Genomic DNA, 19,763 nt, shown 5'->3' on the forward strand with positions numbered 1-19,763 from the left:
CAAAAACACAGATCTCCATTGTTCGTTTAAAACTTTCTTGTCTCAAACCACAAAACAGGCATTTTGTTCTGCCTTCAACCCTTTAATGTTCAATTTCCTTCCCTTCTTCTTGAAGCCAAAAAGCAGCTCACACACTGCATGTGAATTATCACCAGCTGATGGACAAATCTCCCTCAGTTAGAAATTATAACTGTCCCAAAAATAATTAAGAAAGGGAGGCTTTTGCAGATCCCATACCCATCACGACTCTTTCATGGCTTTGGGGCAAGATGTAAATCCCTCAGCTCTCAAGTCGCTTAACCCCCATTCGAGTTCCTAGGAGCTAACTGCTTCTTGGTCTCTTGACAGTAGAAAACAGCTTTTTCAAAGCACCAGAGATTAATCTCTTGTTCACTCTTTTTTCCAAAATGAATATGGGAACCAAGACGTATGTCTGGCTATCATCAATCACCATGTAATTATCTCTGTTGGCAGACTGCCAACAAAAATGTTCAATCTGCTATTTCCTTCCCCATAACACATAAAAAACTCCCCACAAACTTCCTAATATTTAGTTTAATAATAATAAGAAGTTGTCCTATAAATAGAAAATTTTCAAACTTCTTGAAGAATATACAATGCAATATTTTTTGATGTCTGTTTTTCTGGGTTTTTTTAAGGCAGAACATTAAAATAGCTACATATTCAATTTTAGTCATACTACGAAGGAAGGAAAGAAGGAAGGAAGGAAGGAAGGAAGGAAGGAAGGAAGGAAGGAAGGAAGGAAGGAAGGAAGGAAGGATAAGCACTGTCTCCACTCAAACATGCTACGCCATCCTGTGGTTTGAGATTCTCACCCTAAGTCAACATGCAAATATGCATCTGCATAATTCTAACTGAAGCTCCCCCCAACCTGCAATTTTGCCCTTCAACAACTGCTAGAAGGCCGATTCCATTAGCTTCATCTGCAGCAGTAGCAGCTCAGTACTACTCCCTACCTACTTCCCTGGTGACATGGCATGAATTGTCTGGAGTGCCAGTTTGATAACATCCACTGTTTACAAATAAACTCTCAAACAATTGATAACACCAAATTCCCTATAAGGAACATGAAATATAACTCACCGTGCTGTCATTTTCCTTTTCAGAAATTAAATTGCCTCCACTGACCATCAAAGAAATGTCAGAGTTGCCATTGCAAAGGATGTTCTCTGCTATTTGGACAGTGGGCTGCAGGAATGTCAGCTCATTCCTCCTGGATTCAGAGGACAGACAGACCTGGTAGGAATAAGGCAAAGTTCCGTCCTCATAATTAGGTGGGAATATGGCACCAGCCTTTGAGTGGGGGTCAGGAATAAAGCACTGAAGGAAAGTGGGGTTCCTTGACCTTCGAAGCTTCATCAGAATGGTCAGAATCACCGTCAGCAGGAACAGAAAGGACACCAAGGTCAAGGCCAATACCAAATAAAACTGTAGATCAGACTGATACTCTGAGTCATTTGGTTGGGAGTTCATTTCTGGAAGAGCCTCCTGGAAGTTCTCAGCAAACACCAGGCTCAAAGTTGTGGTGGCTGAGAGAGGAGGATGCCCATTGTCCTTCACCAGGATGACCAGCCTCTGCTTCACTGCATCTCTCTCAAGTAATGCTCGGACTGTTTGCACCTCTCCTGTGTGGGAGCCAATGCTGAAGAGTGAGGGCTCTGTGGCCTGCAGGAGATGGAAGGAGAGCCAGGCATTGTGTCCCGAATCAGAGTCCACGGCCACCACCTTCGTCACCAGATAACCCGACTCAGCTGACCGAGGCACCATCTCAAAGAAAGGTGAGCCCTCTGTTGATTGTGAGGGGTACAGGATCTGCGGAGCATTATCATTTCGATCTAAAACACATACTGTCACTGTGGCACTGCTATTGAGTGGTGGAGAACCTCCATCTTGGGCCTTCACTTGAATCTGAAACTCCCTGAATTGCTCATAGTCAAAGGAGCGTTGGGCATAGATGATCCCGGTCTCAGAATTAATGGAGACATATGAGGAGAGAGGCAGGTCCTTGATGTTGCTGTTAAGGATGGAGTAAGTGATTCTGGCATTGCGATCCAGATCTGGGTCAGAGGCCTTGATGTGGAAAATTGAAGCTCCAGATGGGTTGTTCTCTGGAACGTAGGCAGTGTAGGAAGATTTGTCAAAGGCTGGTGGGTTATCATTGATATCTGAGATCTGTATTGATATGGATTTGTGTGTGGAGAGTGGAGGTGTGCCTTTGTCTGTGGCTGTGATGGTAATATTATACTCGGAAGTCCTTTCTCTGTCAAGGGCACCATCTAAGAGGAGCTTGAAGTAATTATCTGAAGATGAGACTATCAGGAAAGGTACAAGTTCCTTCAGGTGACAGGTGACTTCTCCATTATCCCCAGAATCCCTGTCCTGAACTTTAATGAGAGCAATCACAGCTCCAGATGTGACATCTTCAGGAACTGGGCTGGACACAGATGTAAGGATCACATCTGGAGCATTGTCATTCTCATCAAGAACCTCAATCTCCACTTTGCAATGTGCTGCCAATCCTCCTCCATCACTTGCCTTAATTATCATCACATATTTTTGTCTGTCCTCAAAATCAACACTTTCTATGAGTGTAACTGTTCCGTCTCTGGGATCCAGATGAAACTTCTGCTTGGCTGTTTTTGGGATGTCACTGAAAGTATAAGTGATCTCAGCATTTGACCCTTCATCACTGTCAGATGCTTTGACTTGAAGCACAGAGGTTCCTTTGGGTGCACTCTCCTTCAGGCTCACTTTATATGTTGTCTGGGTGAAAACAGGAGCATTGTCATTAATATCAATAACTGTTACCAATATGTTGGCTGTTCCGGTTTTTGGAGGTTCTCCACCATCCATGGCTGTAAGGACCATGTGGTGCATCTGTTCCTTTTCCCTGTCCAGTTGTTTCTGTAATATTAATTCTGCATATTTGCCACCATCATTGCCAGCTTGAATTTCTAGTTTGAAATATGGAGTTGAGCTTAATTGATAATTCTGGAGGGAGTTTATTCCAATATCATCATCTTCAGCATTTCCAAGAGCAAATCGAGTTCCTGGCAGAGTAGACTCACTCAATTCAAGCTCAATATTTTCATTTTGGAAATGTGGGGCATTATCATTTATGTCCTGGATAAAAATATTTACGTGGAAAATATTCAAAGGATTGTGTGCCACAACTTCTAATTTGAGGACACAAGTGGATGATTCCCCACAGATCTCTTCCCGGTCTATCCTCTCATTCACATACAGGTTGCAATTTTCTTCATTCAAATCAAAGAATTGCTTTTCTGACGAAATACCAAGCTTGCGTTTTGACAGCTCTCTGACATCCAACCCCAGATCTTTAGCAAGGTTCCCCACAAAGGAGCCCTGCTCTGCTTCCTCTGGAACTGAATACTGAACCTGCTCAGACACCACCTGGCTGAAGAACACAGACCAGAATATGAACAGAAACAGTACTTGCCTCCTGATGATCTTCCTTGTTCTCTCTACCTGCTTTATTTCCATAACATCCATTGTTGTTTCTGATTTCCTCCTCCTTTCTCTTCAGTTTTCAAGACTCCCAGTACACTTATTTGAGATAATAGAAATATTGTTCTTTTGAGTTGATCTTTGGGAAACTGAGAGCTTTCCTTTCTCGTACGGCTTTTAAAATAAAACCTTTTCCTTTCTACTCAGCTGAAGTGTTCAGAGAGAGAAAATGCTCCAAGAGTCTCAGAAATGCTGAGCCATGGCTGCTCCCACGTTGTCCAACAGTGACACTCTGAGTCCACACGGGGAACTGTTTTTGCTATTTCTGTAATTCTACATGGAATTTTATCTCTAAAGTAGGGAATTGCTTGTAATATAAGTTCACCTTTAAATGCAATCAGAAACAAATTTCTTCTCCATCACTTGTGCACCCTCTTCGCTTCCCAGTGCCTCACCATTCAGCATCATTGATAGTTTCTTTCTTTAAAAAGGAAAAAAAACAAAACAAGAAAAACCATAGGAATAGTAGAGAGTGGATGCCTGTTGGTGTGGAGGGCTCATCAGATATAGAAAGTTTGTTTCCAGAGGCTTCTAAAGAAATTGTGGTCTTCTAGATCATTTAAATAGTGTAATTCCTTGTCAGGGTACACAGGGTTTGTCAATGTCTCCTTTATTGGATCAGGAGGCAGAGGGAACTACACTTTACATCCTCTCTGGCAGGAAGTTCCACTTCTGTGCATACTCAGGAACATCATTTCTGGTTCAAGGTTAGGACTTTCCTACCTCTGCCCATTGACAGTTACTACCAGCACCCCACACAAAGGTGATTTTTTTTTACTTGAAAAAGGGAAGAAACGGCAGGGAGGTTTAGCTAATGGTACTGATGAACCCTATTTATACTTGAAATTAATTCAAAGAAAACTGGGTCCTCACTGAACTAAAGTGATTAAAAAAGATGGGAGAGCTTATATTTAAAATCTTACAGGACCTGGACTAAAGCTAGCTGCACTCTTTATAAAAGAGATAACATGTAATACATTAGTATGTTATTTGCTATCTGTCTTTCACCCAGTTTAAACATAGCATTAATACCTCTATACTTTTGCATTATTCTGTTTAAAAGGTTTCTGTAAAGGAATAAAATACTGAAAGACCAAACTAACCAATGTGCATATGATCAATGTGATCAAAATATTTTACCACTTTTATTTACAATAATGTAAAGCAACTATTTCTAGCACCATTTCCCCCGCAATGTTCCCAAGTAATAAATCATTTCCAGTTTCTCTCATACAATTTTGTGTGAATCAAAGCATCCCCACCTCCGCTCCAGTGTAGTTTTCATTCTTCAATGAATGGACTTCCAGGACATTGTCACAAATGGTCACCCCTACAATATCTCCAAAGTTCAGCCCCTACCACTTACAGCTGTGTCAATAACTTGGCACAAACCATATAATGTTGTTTGGGGACATCTCTCTAACCAAGGACAGTTTTCTTGTGAGTTTCTTAACGGGGTCAGAAACACATCCCACAAATAAGTGTTGTCCAGCTTGGGATGTTTGGACATTGTCAAGCACTCTTCTTCTGACACCACAGACACATATATTTTCTGGGATTCAAAATTCTACCCTCAGCTTATATTGCAAATCTCATTGGGGTAGAACCCCCCCCCCCCAAAGTTAGTGTGTTGCTGTTGTTTTCTGACACAGGGTGAAGGTTCCAAGTTATAAGGAGCATAATGCAACCAATCTTATATACAATTGCTTGCATTTTTTCTTTTTTATTCCCAGAGTCCCCTCCCCAATTAAGTCTCCTTATCTTATCATTCTAAAATATATAAACATCAATAATATCTCAGTCAATCAAGAGTTAAGTAAAACCATAACTGCTTTTGGAAAATGACATAACAAGCCTTTTGGCAATGGGAATATCAATACCAGCTTTCTAGAGGGAGTGTAGTGGAAAGGGGTTACTTACTATCAGAGAAGTCCCTATGAAGTACCATGGACATGCAAACAAGTTCACCAAAGTTACTTGCTGACTAGATGTTTGACTATCCTATCTGTCCATGCAGACCACAGTAGGTATTTGTAGTGTACAAGCTGCTTGAAAGAAAAAGAAAAATGAATCAGTTTGCTTCCAGGTTAAGAGCTTGTCTGCCTGAATGACTGGAGTGGACACTGACTTGTCATAGGCCGCTAGTTTTTAGTGCTCACTGAGGCAGTAAACCTATGTCTTGCCAGTACCGAGATAGGTGGCTGCTCACATTTATATACTCATTTATTGATATACTAGCTGTCTATCCATCCATCCCAACGTTTGGAAATGTCATGCAGAAATGAGATAAAAACAAAATACAACAGTCAAATCTAAAACAATTAAGAATGCACCAAATCCATCCGTAAATTAAACAAGAACCCACATACTGAAGTCTTGATCAATACTGGTCAGGAAATACACTTCCACATAAAAACTAGGTGAGAGGAATAAAATTAGGCTAATAACTGTCTCCCAGGCATGATTGTTTGCAACATGTAGGGAACTATGTTTTCTTATAGAGGAGCATTCTGTTTTATGAGCCCCCACCAGCAGTGTGAAGTAGCACGAATGAGGCAAAGATTGGTCACTTGATGCATCAAGATAAAGATTTGATGAAAGAAGTTCCTTCACAGAAGGATCACATATGCAGTGATGACTAAAAAGGGGAGCTGAATGGAATAAAAAGAAGACTGGCATAGTTCTGAATATAATGAGAAACCAGAGGTAAATGGGAAATATATTCTGATATTAACAAAACAAAACAAAATCATGTTAATCTAAAATTGTTTGCTCACCTGGACTACGATTAAGCCTTCATTGTTCAAGTTTAAATCTTCACCAGGTAGGATTGGATCCTTTGCCTCACAAGCCTCTTTATTGCTCAGAGTATTGGAATAATTTGCCTTTCTAGAGTCTGTAGTAAGAGAAACCTCCTGGCAGTAGGAGTGCAGAAATGCTCGGACTCCATCGATCCCCACAAATTGCGACACGGGAGCCCCACTGAAATTCACACTCCCCGTCTCAAGCAGCTGAGAATTTCTCCACCTGTGCAACTTGATGGCCAATAACACAAGGAGGAAGATGAGGAACAAGCAGGAGACAAAAGCCACTGCAAGGACCAGGTAGAAGGTGAGGTCAGACGGAGGTTCTACAGGAGCTGAGATGCTGCTCAGGTCTGAGAGGACTGCAGGGATGGTGTCAGCCAGCACCACAGTCAGAGTGGCTGAAGCAGAGAGAGGTGGCTGCCCATTGTCCTTCACTAAAACCACCAGGCTTTGCTTGAGGGCATCTTTCTCCAGAAAGAAGCGGGCCGTCCTGATCTCTCCCGTGTGAAGCCCCAGAGTGAAGAGCCCTGGCTCGGTGGCCTTGATCAGCTGGTAGGAGAGCCAGGCATTCTGGCCCGAGTCTGCATCCACGGCCACCACCTTAGTGACCAGGTAGCCTGGCTCAGAGGAGCGAGGGGCCAGCTCTATCCCTGTGGAGCCGTCAGTGGGAGGGGAGGGGTAAAGGATTTGGGGTGCATTGTCATTCTGGTCCAGGATGAGAAGAGTCACTGAGACATTGGAGCTGAGTGGTGGAGAACCTCCGTCCTGAGCCTTTACACGGAATCTGATGTCTCGAAACTCTTCATAATCAAAGGAGGTCAGAGCATATATAACCCCCGTCTCAGAGTTAATGGAGAGGTAGGAGGAGAGGCGGGAGTCACTTCCTTGGTCATCAGTGATGGAATATGTTATTCTGGAATTCTCTTCCCAGTCTGGATCACTTGCTTTCAGGGAAAAGACTGAGGCTCCTCTTGGATTATTTTCTAGAAGATAAGAGGTGTAGGCTGACTGTACAAAGAGTGGGGGGTTGTCATTTGTGTCTAACAGCTGCAGTGAAATAATTGCAGAGGTTGATAATGTTGGAGTCCCATTATCAGTTGCTGTAATAGCGATGTCATAGGTTGCCACTTGTTCCCTATCAAGGGCTCTGTCTGTCACTAAAGTGTAAAAATTGTCCATTGTTTTTTTAAGTTGGAAAGGAAGACTGTTGGAAATTGAGCATATAACCTCCCCATTGACTCCTGAATCTCTGTCTTGGACATTTAAAATGGCAATGACAGTTCCAGTTGGTGTGTTCTCAGACACAGCGTTGAGTACAAAGGTTATTGCTATTTCAGGTGCATTGTCATTTAAGTCTTTTACAAAGATAACAACCTTTGATCTGTTACTTAGACCACCACCATCAATGGCTTGCACCTCAAATTCATATAAGGATGATATTTCAAAGTCAAGGCTTCCTGCAAGGGTAATGTCTCCCGTTGTTGAATTCAATAGAAACATTTTAGAAATCTTCTCTGTGTTTTTTCCAAAGGAGTATTTTACCTCTCCATTGATTCCTTCATCTATATCGGTGGCTTTCACTGTGCAAACTATAAACCCTTTAGGAATATTTTCCTTTATGGTTGCTTCAAAGATCTGTTGTGTGAAAACCGGTGCATTGTCATTTGCATCTAGAACAATCACATGAATTTGAGCAGTACCAGATCTCACTGGATCACCCCCATCAGTAGCTGTGAGGATTAGATGATAATCTGGTTGCTCTTCCCTGTCCAGAAGTTTCTCCAGCACCAGCTCAGCATGTCTTGCCCCATTTTCTCCTGTCTGCACATGCAGAGAAAAATGGCTACTGCCTGCAAGTTGATAATCTTGTATAGAATTTATCCCTAGATCTGGATCCTGAGCTATGGGTAAAAGAAATCTGTCTCTGAGTGTTGATGTCTCACTGATTTTCATTTTCCATTCCTTTGGTAGAAACCAGGGTGCATTGTCATTTATATCTGTAATTTCCACTTCAATTCCATAAAGTTTTAATTTACTTTCAATAAAAACCTGCAACTTCAATATGCATTTGTCTGCCTCTCCACAGATTTGCTCTCTATCTATTCTCTCAGAAATCTGTAAATGGCCATTGTTGACATTCAAAGCAAAATACTGAACCATACCTACACTGGAAACAATGCGGAGTCCATGGTCTGAAAGCTGCTTCCCATCCATTCCCAGGTCCTTTGCAACATTCCCCACAAAAGAGCCTTTCTGCATCTCCTCAGGAATGGAATAGCGGATCTGCCCAGAAATTAGCTTCCAGATAGTCACCATGACAAGGCATTGAAGGATTCCTTTTCTGCAACTCCCGAGTCTCTGGGTTTCTTCCATGATTTTGTACCAGGATAAAAAATGCTGGTTCTGTTCAAAAGCTCTAATGATTGGTTTCTGGTGTTCCCTTTGTTCTGCTCCTAGTTCCAGTTCAAAATAGCCAAATTGTTTCTAAGCAAAACTTCCTTCAGTTTTGCTTTCTGTACTGTCATGTTCAGCCTTGCCTCAGTTATTGTGTGCTGCACTGTAATAGCTAAGGCTGTGAGGCTAGATCTTTTACTTTTTTTCCTTATTGGTGAACAGCGACACCATGAGGCTCAATACAAAACTGCAGAAGCCTTATTTTGGAATCCTAAATATACATTTTCTTCCATAACTCCTTCTATTCTTTATGGTATTATCAGGAAATTTCAGTCGACTGATCTTTTTGTTCAATACATTAACAGATATATAGTTCATATAAGCCAGTTTTGTCCTTAAAAAAATAAATCACAATAGGTACTTTTTCTCAGCTGTTCTCATGTTTACTCCCAGTCTTAGTTGAATATTGAATATTATAAGCATACAGTGGTACCTCTAGTTACAAACTTAATTTGTTCTGGAGGTCCATTCTTAACCTGAAACTGTTCTTAACTAGAGGTGTGCTTTCGATAATGGGGCCTCTTGCTGCTGCTGTGCCGCCAGCACACGATTTCCGTTCTCATCCTGGGGCAAAGTTCTCAACTCGGGGTAACTCTTCCAGGTTTGCGGAGTTTGTAACCTGAAGCGTTTGCAACCTGAGGCGTTTGTAACTAAAGGTACCACTGTATAACCAAGGATCTGGCAGGTGATTATACTACGATATGTGCAATTCAGTCCTGCTCATCTATGTATGCTGATCTATCATGTGCAGTTTTCTAATCATTCTTCCCTCCTGCTCCCATTTCCTTCTCAGAGTTAATTCTTTATTTGACCTTCACATGCAGTTACATTTGTGTGATTTCCCCCCCAACCCTGTCCAAGTGGTTCTGTCTTTCACAGGCAGCTCTTAGATGCAGGGGATTGCATAATGGAAAGTCAGCTTCCACAGGGCTGTGCTTGAAAAATAATCATGCATCCTCTTTCCTCTCCATCTTTCCCTCCTTCAGTAATCCCATGTGCCCAGTTTCTCTTTCTTCAGTTCTCATCTGATAGTTCCTCAGGCTCTCACGCTGACTAACATTGAGATGAGAAGTTTCCATTACATCCAGTAAGTAGAACTGCAGAGCGTTCTCATTGAAAGCCAATAATCAGAACAAGATTAATGGAACTAAAGTGTCCAAGAACTAAGACTTGCACCCTGCCCATCATGAGGATAGCTATTCTTTCTAGTACCATAATAATCTGAAACTGGTGTTTTGAAACAAGAGATGTATTAAGGGTATCAAGAAGGCGCTTTTGTTTTCACACCATTACATTCTGAGGTAGCAGATTTGAATTTTTTAAGTCTCCATTGAAGTGGGGAAACAATTTCAATAATCTATCCCAGATACTTCCAGTTTGCTGTGGTATTACATTATCTTCTTATGACTTTATCGCTGACAGCTCTTCTTTTGGAGGCTTGGTTGTTCTCTGAAGTCAACTCAATTTGACTTTGGCCATCAACTCAGTCACTTCTTTGATTTATAGCTAACCAACAATATTCTCAAATGAACATATCTCACATCATGGCCACTGGGAGGTGTGACTACAACTATCTGAAATCCCACCCGTGATTCCATAGGCACCCATATCTAGAAATGTGGTAACTTTACTGTGTAGTTGGAGGCTACAGGTATTCAGATGGCCTCTCATGAGGTATGCTTTTAAGTAGGCACCATGTAGAAGGTAAGATAATAAACACCAGCGTCTCTTCTACTTCCTGCTGAAGTAGGGACCTGAAAAATCAGAAACAGAAGCCTAGCTGGATGCCATTTGAGTTGTGGTGAAAGCTGGCGAAGCACAAGAAAACCGAGTGACTCAGAAGTCTTCTAAATAGCATGCCTCTTGCTTGGGAGCTGCTTTCCTCCAAACAGTCTCCATGCAGCTGGGGTGTAATGAGTGAGCTGATCACGCAGGTCCTACCCACATCAACTGAACACATTCCTCTTGCATAAACTCAACCTACATGGCTTCTCACTTAGATCCCAACTGCATAGGGTCTACTCATAGAAAGCAGCTCCCTCATGCCTAATAATAGCTAATAATACTTGGATCATGACTGGATGCAGAAAGGGGACATTTTTAACAAAACAAGGGGACATTTTTAACAAAACAACTTTCAATAGAGATAAATTTAAATCTCTGTGTTAGGTAGGAAGAATCAGGTGCACAAATCTAGGATGGGTGATACCTGGTTTGACAGTTGTACATGTGAAAAGGAACTAGGGCTTTAGTAGACCACAAGGTAAATATGAGCCAGCAGTGCGACACAACAGCTAAAAAGGCTAATGCAGTTCTAGTTCACATCAACATAAATACCGTGTCCAGTTTGTGAGAAGTAATGGTATATTTATATCCTGCTTTGGTCAGACAATCTCACCCAGAGTACTGTGCCCATTTCCATGCAGCACAGTTTAAGAAGAATATTGGCAAACTGGAATGTGTCCAAAAAGGGGAAACAAAAAAAGAATTCAAATTGCAAGAAAAAGTATTTAGACTATTAGGAAGAACCTTTTGCAGGCATGAGCTGCTTTAAAGTGGATCAGACTGCATCCATTAAGTTGTGTACTCTTCTTCATTAGAAGCTCTAAACAGAGACTATCAGCAATGGTGAATTTCCTGCATTGGCAGATGGTTGGACTAGATGATTACTGAGGTAACTTTCAACTCTATAATTCTAATATGTGAAGTGAGAACACATGTGTCTCCACTATGATACAATGCAAGAATTTCACCTGCTAGAATCAGCCATCATTCCATGATCCTTGCGCCTAGCCCTGCTTTCCATATTCTACAGGAAGGAATAAATGTCACTCACACCTCAGTTTCCTTTTGTTTTGAACATGCGATGCTCCCCTCAATCCATCCTAGAATTTGGAGTGGTAGTATTGCAGCAGCAGTAAATAAATTGTCTTCTTTTTCTGTCATTTGCCCCCAAATATGTAAAGAAGAATTTGGCAGAGTTCTTTTGGAAGAATAAATCTGGACTCTGTACGCTATGGTAATTTACCTCAGACTTTGCAGATAAAATAATAGTCACTTCAACAATCCTGCCATGGAGTGTGGATTTTTTTAAAAAATGTCTATATTTGGGATATAGTCAAGAATATTCAGCTTCAAGGCAGGATTAGTGCCTATTGGAATAAAAAGGCCTGCAGCAGGCAGTGAAATGCCATCAGGAAGGAGGCCCAGAGGACTTTCCAGGGCAGGGAGTTCCACGTCCCTTCCATGAATACCTGCCAAATATATCTCAGATAGTGGTCCCCTGTGGCAGGGAGGCACATGGCAGCATGTCCACCAGAAGTATTGTACGGTAGTTACCCCATCTAGACAAAAATATAAATTCAGGTGGTCAGGGAACCTGTACAGCTTCACATCATTTTATAAAGCCTCAGTCCCAAGGCCTGCTCATTTCTCCTCAGCAAGGAAGCGGGGGAGGTGGTTCTGCCAGGCTGAGGGCCTGCTCTTCACCTTTCCTCACTCTAGCTGCTGCCACCTCAGAAACCTGACAGTTTGCCTGTTTTGCAATTACACCATTGGACCAGTGGTCACTTTTTTTAATTCTGAGAGAGTGCTGTGGGTGCAAGTCACAAAATGGCTGCCATGGGTGCATGGCATAATACAAAATGGCTGCTGCGGGGAGCATGGTATACCACAAAATTAGAGTGAGCACAGTCATGGTGAAACTTTTCCCATAATTGTATTTCCATACTAGGAAAAGCTCAACCTCTTGAATTTCTGTCTGCCATACATCTGTTAAAGGCACAAGAACCTGTTTTCCCCCAATGCCAACCCTAAACCAAAGCCTCGTCTGCCATCCTGTACCCATTAAGCACTTCTGAGTGGGTATGTATACCATTATACTGTAAGTTAACTATACAGTGAATTCTTAATGATTGGCAGGTCTTTAGCTCTTTCACAGAATAAGATATGTCTAAGCCTCTTTGTAAAGTGTTCACATTTGCCTTTGGGTGAGTTTTTAACATCCATCCACATTTACTGTGTAGTAATATCTAGAGAAAATAACTTCTAGGGATTACTTCATCTCAGACAAACCCACCACAGGAACGACGCATCCCAGTTTCTAGGAACAAAGAGCTCATATTCATGGCATTTAAGAACTTTTTAAAAATCATATAATCAGGACTGTGCGCTCCAGAATTGCATATATACTGGATTTTTATTTAATTTTTAGCAAGGTTTAATATGAGGCCTAGTAAGGGATTGAAGCTGCTTGCTTAATTGTGAGTAGAAAAAGTATTCAGGAAAGATAATATTTTCCTCAGAAGAGTGGGGGAGGAGTGCTGCCAGCACTTCTAAAACATAATGGCTGCCACAGATACACACAGGAGATCAAAAAGAGTGAATAAGCATTCTCTAGAAGAGGCTCCACAGCAGAGATTATGGTTTATCTGTCAGAAGATAATTAATTACCATATTTAGTGACAGGAAAGGTCTGGTATATTTTCTCCAGGAATAGTTTTGTATGTAGCAAAAAGCCAAGCAGTGCTTGGCAAGGCCGGCCCAGTACAGTGGTACCTCGCAAGACGAATGCCTCGCAAGATGGAAAACTCGCAAGACGAAAGGGTTTTTTGTTTTTTGAGCTGCTTCGCAAGACGATTTTCCCTATGGGCTTGCTTCGCAAGATGGAAACGTCTTGCAAGTTTGTTTCCTTTTTCTTAACACCGTTAATACAGTTGCGACTTGACTTCGAGGAGCAACTCATAGCACGCGGTGTGGTAGCCTTTTTTGAGGTTTTTAAAGACTTTGGTGATTTTTGAAGCTTTTCCAAAACTTTCCCGACACCATGCTTCGCAAGACGAAAAAAACCGCAAGACGACAAAAATCGCGGAACGAATTAATTTCGTCTTGCGAGGCACCACTGTACATTTTGGCACCTGAGACAGACCCCAGAATGGCATCCCCTCCCCACCAGGGAAGATGGGGTGAGTGAAGATCTACGTCAGGAACTGACATCAGGATCTGCCGCCCTGGTGGACTCTGCCGCCTAAGGTGGTCACCACACCTTCCCTCATGGGTGGGCCGGCCCTGGTGCTTGACATTTCAAAGCCATTACAAGAAACAGCTCTGTCTCTGCCGAGTCTTATGTGAGAGTCTTTCCTATCCAGACACCTCCCTGTCTTTGATCTTATCCTTTTAGAGGTTTGGAAAGTGGTAGAGGCACTCATGGTCCATCATATGGAAGATTCACTTTAATCCTTGCATATGGGAGTGTTTTCTTCTGCCAGTTTACATCTTTGATTTTCCTTCTGCCCTACCCATCCCGGTAGAGAACATGAGAATCCACATGACATTTACTAATGGAAAAGGCAGAAGATTCAGCCTAAAACTAATTGCACAAATGCACTAAATAATCTATCTTAATTCATATTCAGTTAGCATGTTATATTCATTTTTCTCGATTCAGCAGATGCTAGAATATCAGTCAAACAAGTGCATAAGTATAACTCATGATTATTCTTACTATGCACATGTTATTCCAAAATATCCTACAACTATATGGTACATTTTGGCCAAAGAAAAACATTTCGGAGACCCAGTGATTTCTGGAGAAGGAACTTAAGCATGTGCTTATCTCTCCTATGGATAAGCATATAATTGATGTTCATTAAAAAGCTGCATAGCATCCATTCTCTTTTTACATACCATAATATATACTTGGCAATGAGGATCAGAGAGACATTTTACTACTGGGCAATATAACAGTAAAGATAAGAAATATAATTGAGTAAAATAATTTGTCTCTGTTATAACATCAAACACAAATACTGTACTGAAAAACCAAGTGTGGTGTTACTAATAAATATCAAATAAAATGCTATGTATAATAACACCCTCCAGTATAGTATTGCAGATCAGCAGATAGATGTAAAATTCACCAAGATAAGTAAGTTCATATAAAATCAAAAGATAACCTGATTAACTCACCTGGGCTATGACTGGATCACCATCATTAGAATTTAAATCTTCACCAGATATGATAGGATTCTTTACCTCACAAGTCTGTTGATTGCTCAGAGTATTGGAATAATTTGCCTTGGAAATACTAAATTGGCTTTTCTTAGAGCCTGAAGTCAGAGAAACATCATGGCAGTAGGAGTGCAGAAATGCTCGGACTCCGTCAATCCCCACAAACTGTGAGATAGGAGCGCCACTGAAATTCACACTCCCCGACTCAAGCAGCTGAGAATTTCTCCATCTGTGCAACTTGATGGCCAGTAACACAAGGAGGAAGGCGAGGAACAAGCAGGAGACAAAAGCCACTGCAAGGACCAGGTAGAAGGTGAGGTCAGATGGAGGCTCTACAGGAGCTGAGATGCTGCTCAGGTCTGAGAGGATTGCAGGGATGGTGTCAGCCAGCACCACAGTGACAGTGACTGACGCCGACATTGGTGGCTGCCCATTGTCCTTGACTAAAACCACCAGGCTTTGCTTGAGGACATCTTTCTCCAGAAAGAAGCGGGCCGTCCTGATCTCTCCCATGTGGAGCCCCAGAGTGAAGAGCCCTGGCTCGGTGGCCTTGATCAGCTGGTAGGAGAGCCAGGCATTCTGGCCAGAGTCCGCATCCACGGCCACCACCTTAGTGACCAGGTAGCCTGGCTCTGAGGAGCGAGGGGCCAGCTCTATCCCTGTGGAGCCGTCGGTGGGAGGGGAGGGGTACAGGATTTGGGGAGCATTGTCATTCTGGTCCAGGATGAAGAGAGTCACTGAGACGTTGGAGCTGAGTGGTGGAGAGCCTCCGTCCTGAGCCTTTACACGGAATCTGATGTCTCGAAACTCTTCATAATCAAAGGAGGTCAGAGCATATATAACCCCCGTCTCAGAGTTAATGGAGACATAGGAGGAGAGGCGGGAGTCACTTCCTTGGTCATCAGTGATGGAATATGTTAGTCTGGCATTTTCTTCCCAGTCAAGATCATTTGCTCTTAAGGAAGAGACCATGGCTCCTCTTTGGTTATTCTCAACAAAATAGAAAGTATAGTCTGTTTTTTCAAAGAGGGGTGGGTTGTCATTTGTGTCTAAAACCTGAAGTGTGATAACTGTGACTGCAGAAAGAGGGGGGATTCCATGGTCAGCAACAGTGACAGTAATATTGAAGACAGACACCTGTTCTCTGTCAAGGGCACCATTAGTCACCAAACTGTAAAAGTTATCCATGGACTTCTTTAGCTGGAAAGGGACGTTGCTAGGGATTGAACATGTGATTTCCCCATTGATTCCTGAATCTCGGTCTTGGACATTTAAAATGGCAATTACTGTTTGGGATGCTGAACTTTCAAGTATGGTGTTGGTGGCAAAGTTAACTGATAATTCTGGTGCATTGTCATTCAGATCCGTAACAGATATCACAACTTTTGATCTGTCGCTCAGGCCTCCTCCATCTTTGGCTTGTATCTCAAATGCATATAAAGATGATTCCTCATAATCAAGATTCCCAATAAGGATGATTTCACCTGTTGTGGAATTTAACAGAAACATTTGGGAGTCTCTCTTTGTGATTTTTTGGAAAGAGTATTTAATGTCTCCGTTGATTCCTTCATCCATATCAGTCGCTCTCACTGTCAAAAGTGTGGACCACTTGGGAATATTCTCATTGACATTTACTTCATAGAGAGGTTGGCTGAAAACTGGTGCATTGTCATTTGCATCAAGGACAACAATGTGAATTTGTAATGTGCCAGACCTGATAGGATCACCTCCATCAGTAGCTATGAGGAGCAGATCGTAAGCTGATTGTTCCTCTCTGTCCAGTGACTTTTCCAACACAATTTCAACAAGTCTGGCACCATTTTCTTCTGTTTGCACATGCAAAGCAAAATGGCTACTGCCTGAGAGTTGGTAGCTCTGGACGGAATTTATCCCCCAATCTGGATCTTGAGCTTCAGGAAGAGGAACCTGGAATCCAGGCGTAGAGGCCTCACTGATTTCCAGCTCCTGTTCCCATAGAGGGAAGTGGGGAGCATTATCATTTATATCCGTAATTTCCACTTCAATTCCATAAAGCTTCAGTTTGCTTTCAACAAGAACCTGAAACTTCAACAAACATTTCTCTGCCTCTCTGCAGATTTCCTCTCTATCTATTCTCTCAGATATCTGCAAATGGCCATTGTTGGCATTCAAAGAAAAGTACTGAATCATACCTACAGGGTAAACAATGCGCAGTCCATGGTTTGGGAGCTGCTTGCCATCCATCCCCAGGTCCTTTGCAACATTCCCCACTGAAGAGCCTTTGTGCATCTCTTCTGGAATGGAGTAGTGGATCTGCCCAGAAACTGCCTTCCAAGAAAACATCATGAAAAGGCACTGGAAGATTCCCTTTCTGCAATTCCACAGCCTCTGAATTCCTTCCATCCTTGCAGCAGGTTAAAGACCCTTAGATTCTGGTTCAAATGATGCTGTATCCAATTTTTTTCTAAGGAAAATGCACTTCCATTTCTTCTTTACACTGACAAGCAGCTTGTTCCTTCAGATATTTTGTGTTTGTGTTTAACGGAAAGGCAACTTCAATTGGGCAGGATTTCACATTTCTGCTCCGTTCTGGTGAACAGTGACACCCAGAGGATCAAGCCCAGACTGCAAAAACTTCACTTTTGAAAATTAAATAAACACCATTTCACTGTACTATTATATTATAATATTATAAATATTATAAATAAAGATATAGCTAGGATAACTATGTATATTTTTCTATATTCTTTATTTTTTTCCTTCAAATTTACCCACTAAGGATAAAGTAGAGTGACAACTTTTGTTGTTGTAAACAAACTGAAATGGAGCAGGAAGGACAAGTGTGTTTAGGGTTCCTGCCCTACCCCATTACTGGAAATTCTGGAATGAATTGAAGTCTGAAATATTGAACTTTCTCAGCAATGTTGTTTGCTGGATATTCAAAAGACTCATTTTGGATGCAGAAAAAAGAATAGTAAGCCTCTGGTACTTCCTATTTTCTTTGTGTCAGTGTAAAGTTTGTAGTTGTAAAGTGAGGAAACTGATATGCTGGCACACAGTTCTTTCCTGCTGTTTTCATGCGGAAACAGAGGCATCCACGTACGGAAAGGCTGACAGAGTTGCGGCATTAGCCAATGACATTCATTGTTGTGTGGTACCAAATGCGCTGGTGTGCATGAAATTTAGCACAACTTGCCGGTATATCAGTCAAAAACCACAGTTCCTTAGCACAGTGAAAAGAACAGGACAGAAATGATGCCATTAAACGCAGGAAAAATAACTAATGCAATATTCCCCACAAATCTGAATGCAGCCTCTCCCCCTAACCCAGTATCATAACATTGATCTACTTTTCTGGGTTATTGTAAGAGTTACACAGCACTATATGTGAAGCGCCTTGAACATTCTTAACACTAGGTATTACTGCACAGAGCAAAGAAGTAAAATGGCCACATTCTCTGTAATTTATTGCCACTGCTTATCTGGAAAGGGCTGGGCTTCAGTCACGGCAAGGTTAGGGCCATGCAGGCGCACCAGCAGGAATGCCAGATTGGTTGCTTACAGAAGCATAAAGACCCAACCATGCTGCTGCCTCATCCACAGCTCCAGCTTATCACAAACACCTCTACTGTGGATGGATAACATTCAATGGTAGCTTAGAAGCACACATGTGAAAACTGGATGTCAAACTCAGAAGAAAGCTTTATTAAAAACTAGCACGTGAGGGCTTGTTAAACAGCAGAGGTAGGTGGTTTTCGGCCATCTTCGTTGGAGAGCTTGATGTTGTGCTTCTTGTTCTACACGATTAAACTGCTAAAACTGAATTTGGCCATTAGCAGGAGGGACAAGACACTGAATTATCCACTAGATAATGCCAACAAATGTTCTTTTAACATTAGTCTTCATCTTTCCTAATGGAATATACACTGGTGGTGAACATGACCCAGCTTTAAAGTACAGCAATTATGGGATGTGCAGACGTATGTCCTGGCCAGATTGACTCTCCATAAGAAAACATTCCATGCCAAAGAGTTAAAAGGGCATCTACCATTGGTAGCTGTCATTTGTCACCTATATTTCTACAGTATGGAAGCATGACTAGAGATGGTATAAGTAGAAATACTAACCACACGCTCCACATCCACACATCCTTACATACAAAGTGTTCACTACAACTGTTACAATTTGTCATAATCTCTAATGCAAATGCCAAGGAAAGGAATGCCAGTACTTTGGGATTGCATCCACACTGGACATCAGTAATATACAGTGGTATCTCAGGTTAAGTACTTAATTCGTTCTGGAGGTCCGTTCTTAACCTGAAACTGTTCTTAACATGAAGCACCACTTTAGCTAATGGGGCCTCCCGCTGCTGCCGCGCCGCCGGAGCCCAATTTCTGTTCTTATCCTGAAGCAAAGTTTTAACCTGAAGCACTATTTCTGGGTTAGCAGAGTGTGTAACCTGAAGCGTATGTAACCTGAAGCGTATGTAACCCGAGGTACCACTGTATAAGAGAATACAGGACCTGGCCAGGGCAGGGGCCGGGGGGGGGCAGGGGATAGTTTCGGGTTCATGATACGGTCATGTTTGGTTTAGGGTATTTGTCAATCCAGGGACCATTTCCAGTATATACATATCTTGGAAGTGGGGGAATATGTGCATATTATTTGATTATTTATTTAAAATAATTCTATAGTCCCCCCAACACTACCCCCCCCCACAAAGAGTGGTATACAACATCTCTACAAATCATGCCAAGAGAAACTCCCTTTTGATGCCACTCTTCTACCATAGGTTGTACATGAGCATTTTTCATTCCACAAACAGCATGCAGTCACAGGACCTAAGAAATGTTTGTACAACTGATAGCTTCCATCAGAGCTCCACCACTTAATATGTTATGCTATTCTCATCAGACCCAAATCCCAAGCTGTGTCTGTGACAGGAACACAATATCCAAATGC

The 19,763-nt window shown here is 42.0% G+C and overlaps 1 protein-coding gene and 2 pseudogenes across 2 annotated transcripts in view; all 3 read right to left on the reverse strand.

The window, feature by feature from the left end:
- LOC114601412 (protocadherin gamma-A5) overlaps positions 1–19,763 on the reverse strand; it is a 315,625-nt gene that overhangs the window by 253,551 nt on the left and 42,311 nt on the right. Inside the window, exon 1 of one of the 2 annotated variants that reach the window (XM_077933488.1) lies at positions 1,105–1,287. The exons of the other annotated variant lie outside the window; for it this stretch is intronic. Coding sequence (XP_077789614.1) covers positions 1,105–1,152 — 48 coding nt within the window. The 5' untranslated portion in view covers positions 1,153–1,287. Of the gene's footprint in view, positions 1–1,104; positions 1,288–19,763 lie in introns of those variants that run through there. 2 annotated transcript variants of the gene reach the window in all.
- Positions 5,722–9,089, reverse strand: LOC114601422 (protocadherin gamma-A6 pseudogene; annotated as a pseudogene).
- On the reverse strand, positions 14,769–17,438 carry LOC114601111 (protocadherin gamma-A6 pseudogene; annotated as a pseudogene).

This window comes from Podarcis muralis, chromosome 8 (assembly GCF_964188315.1).
Source record: "Podarcis muralis chromosome 8, rPodMur119.hap1.1, whole genome shotgun sequence".
NCBI lineage: Eukaryota > Metazoa > Chordata > Lepidosauria > Squamata > Lacertidae > Podarcis > Podarcis muralis.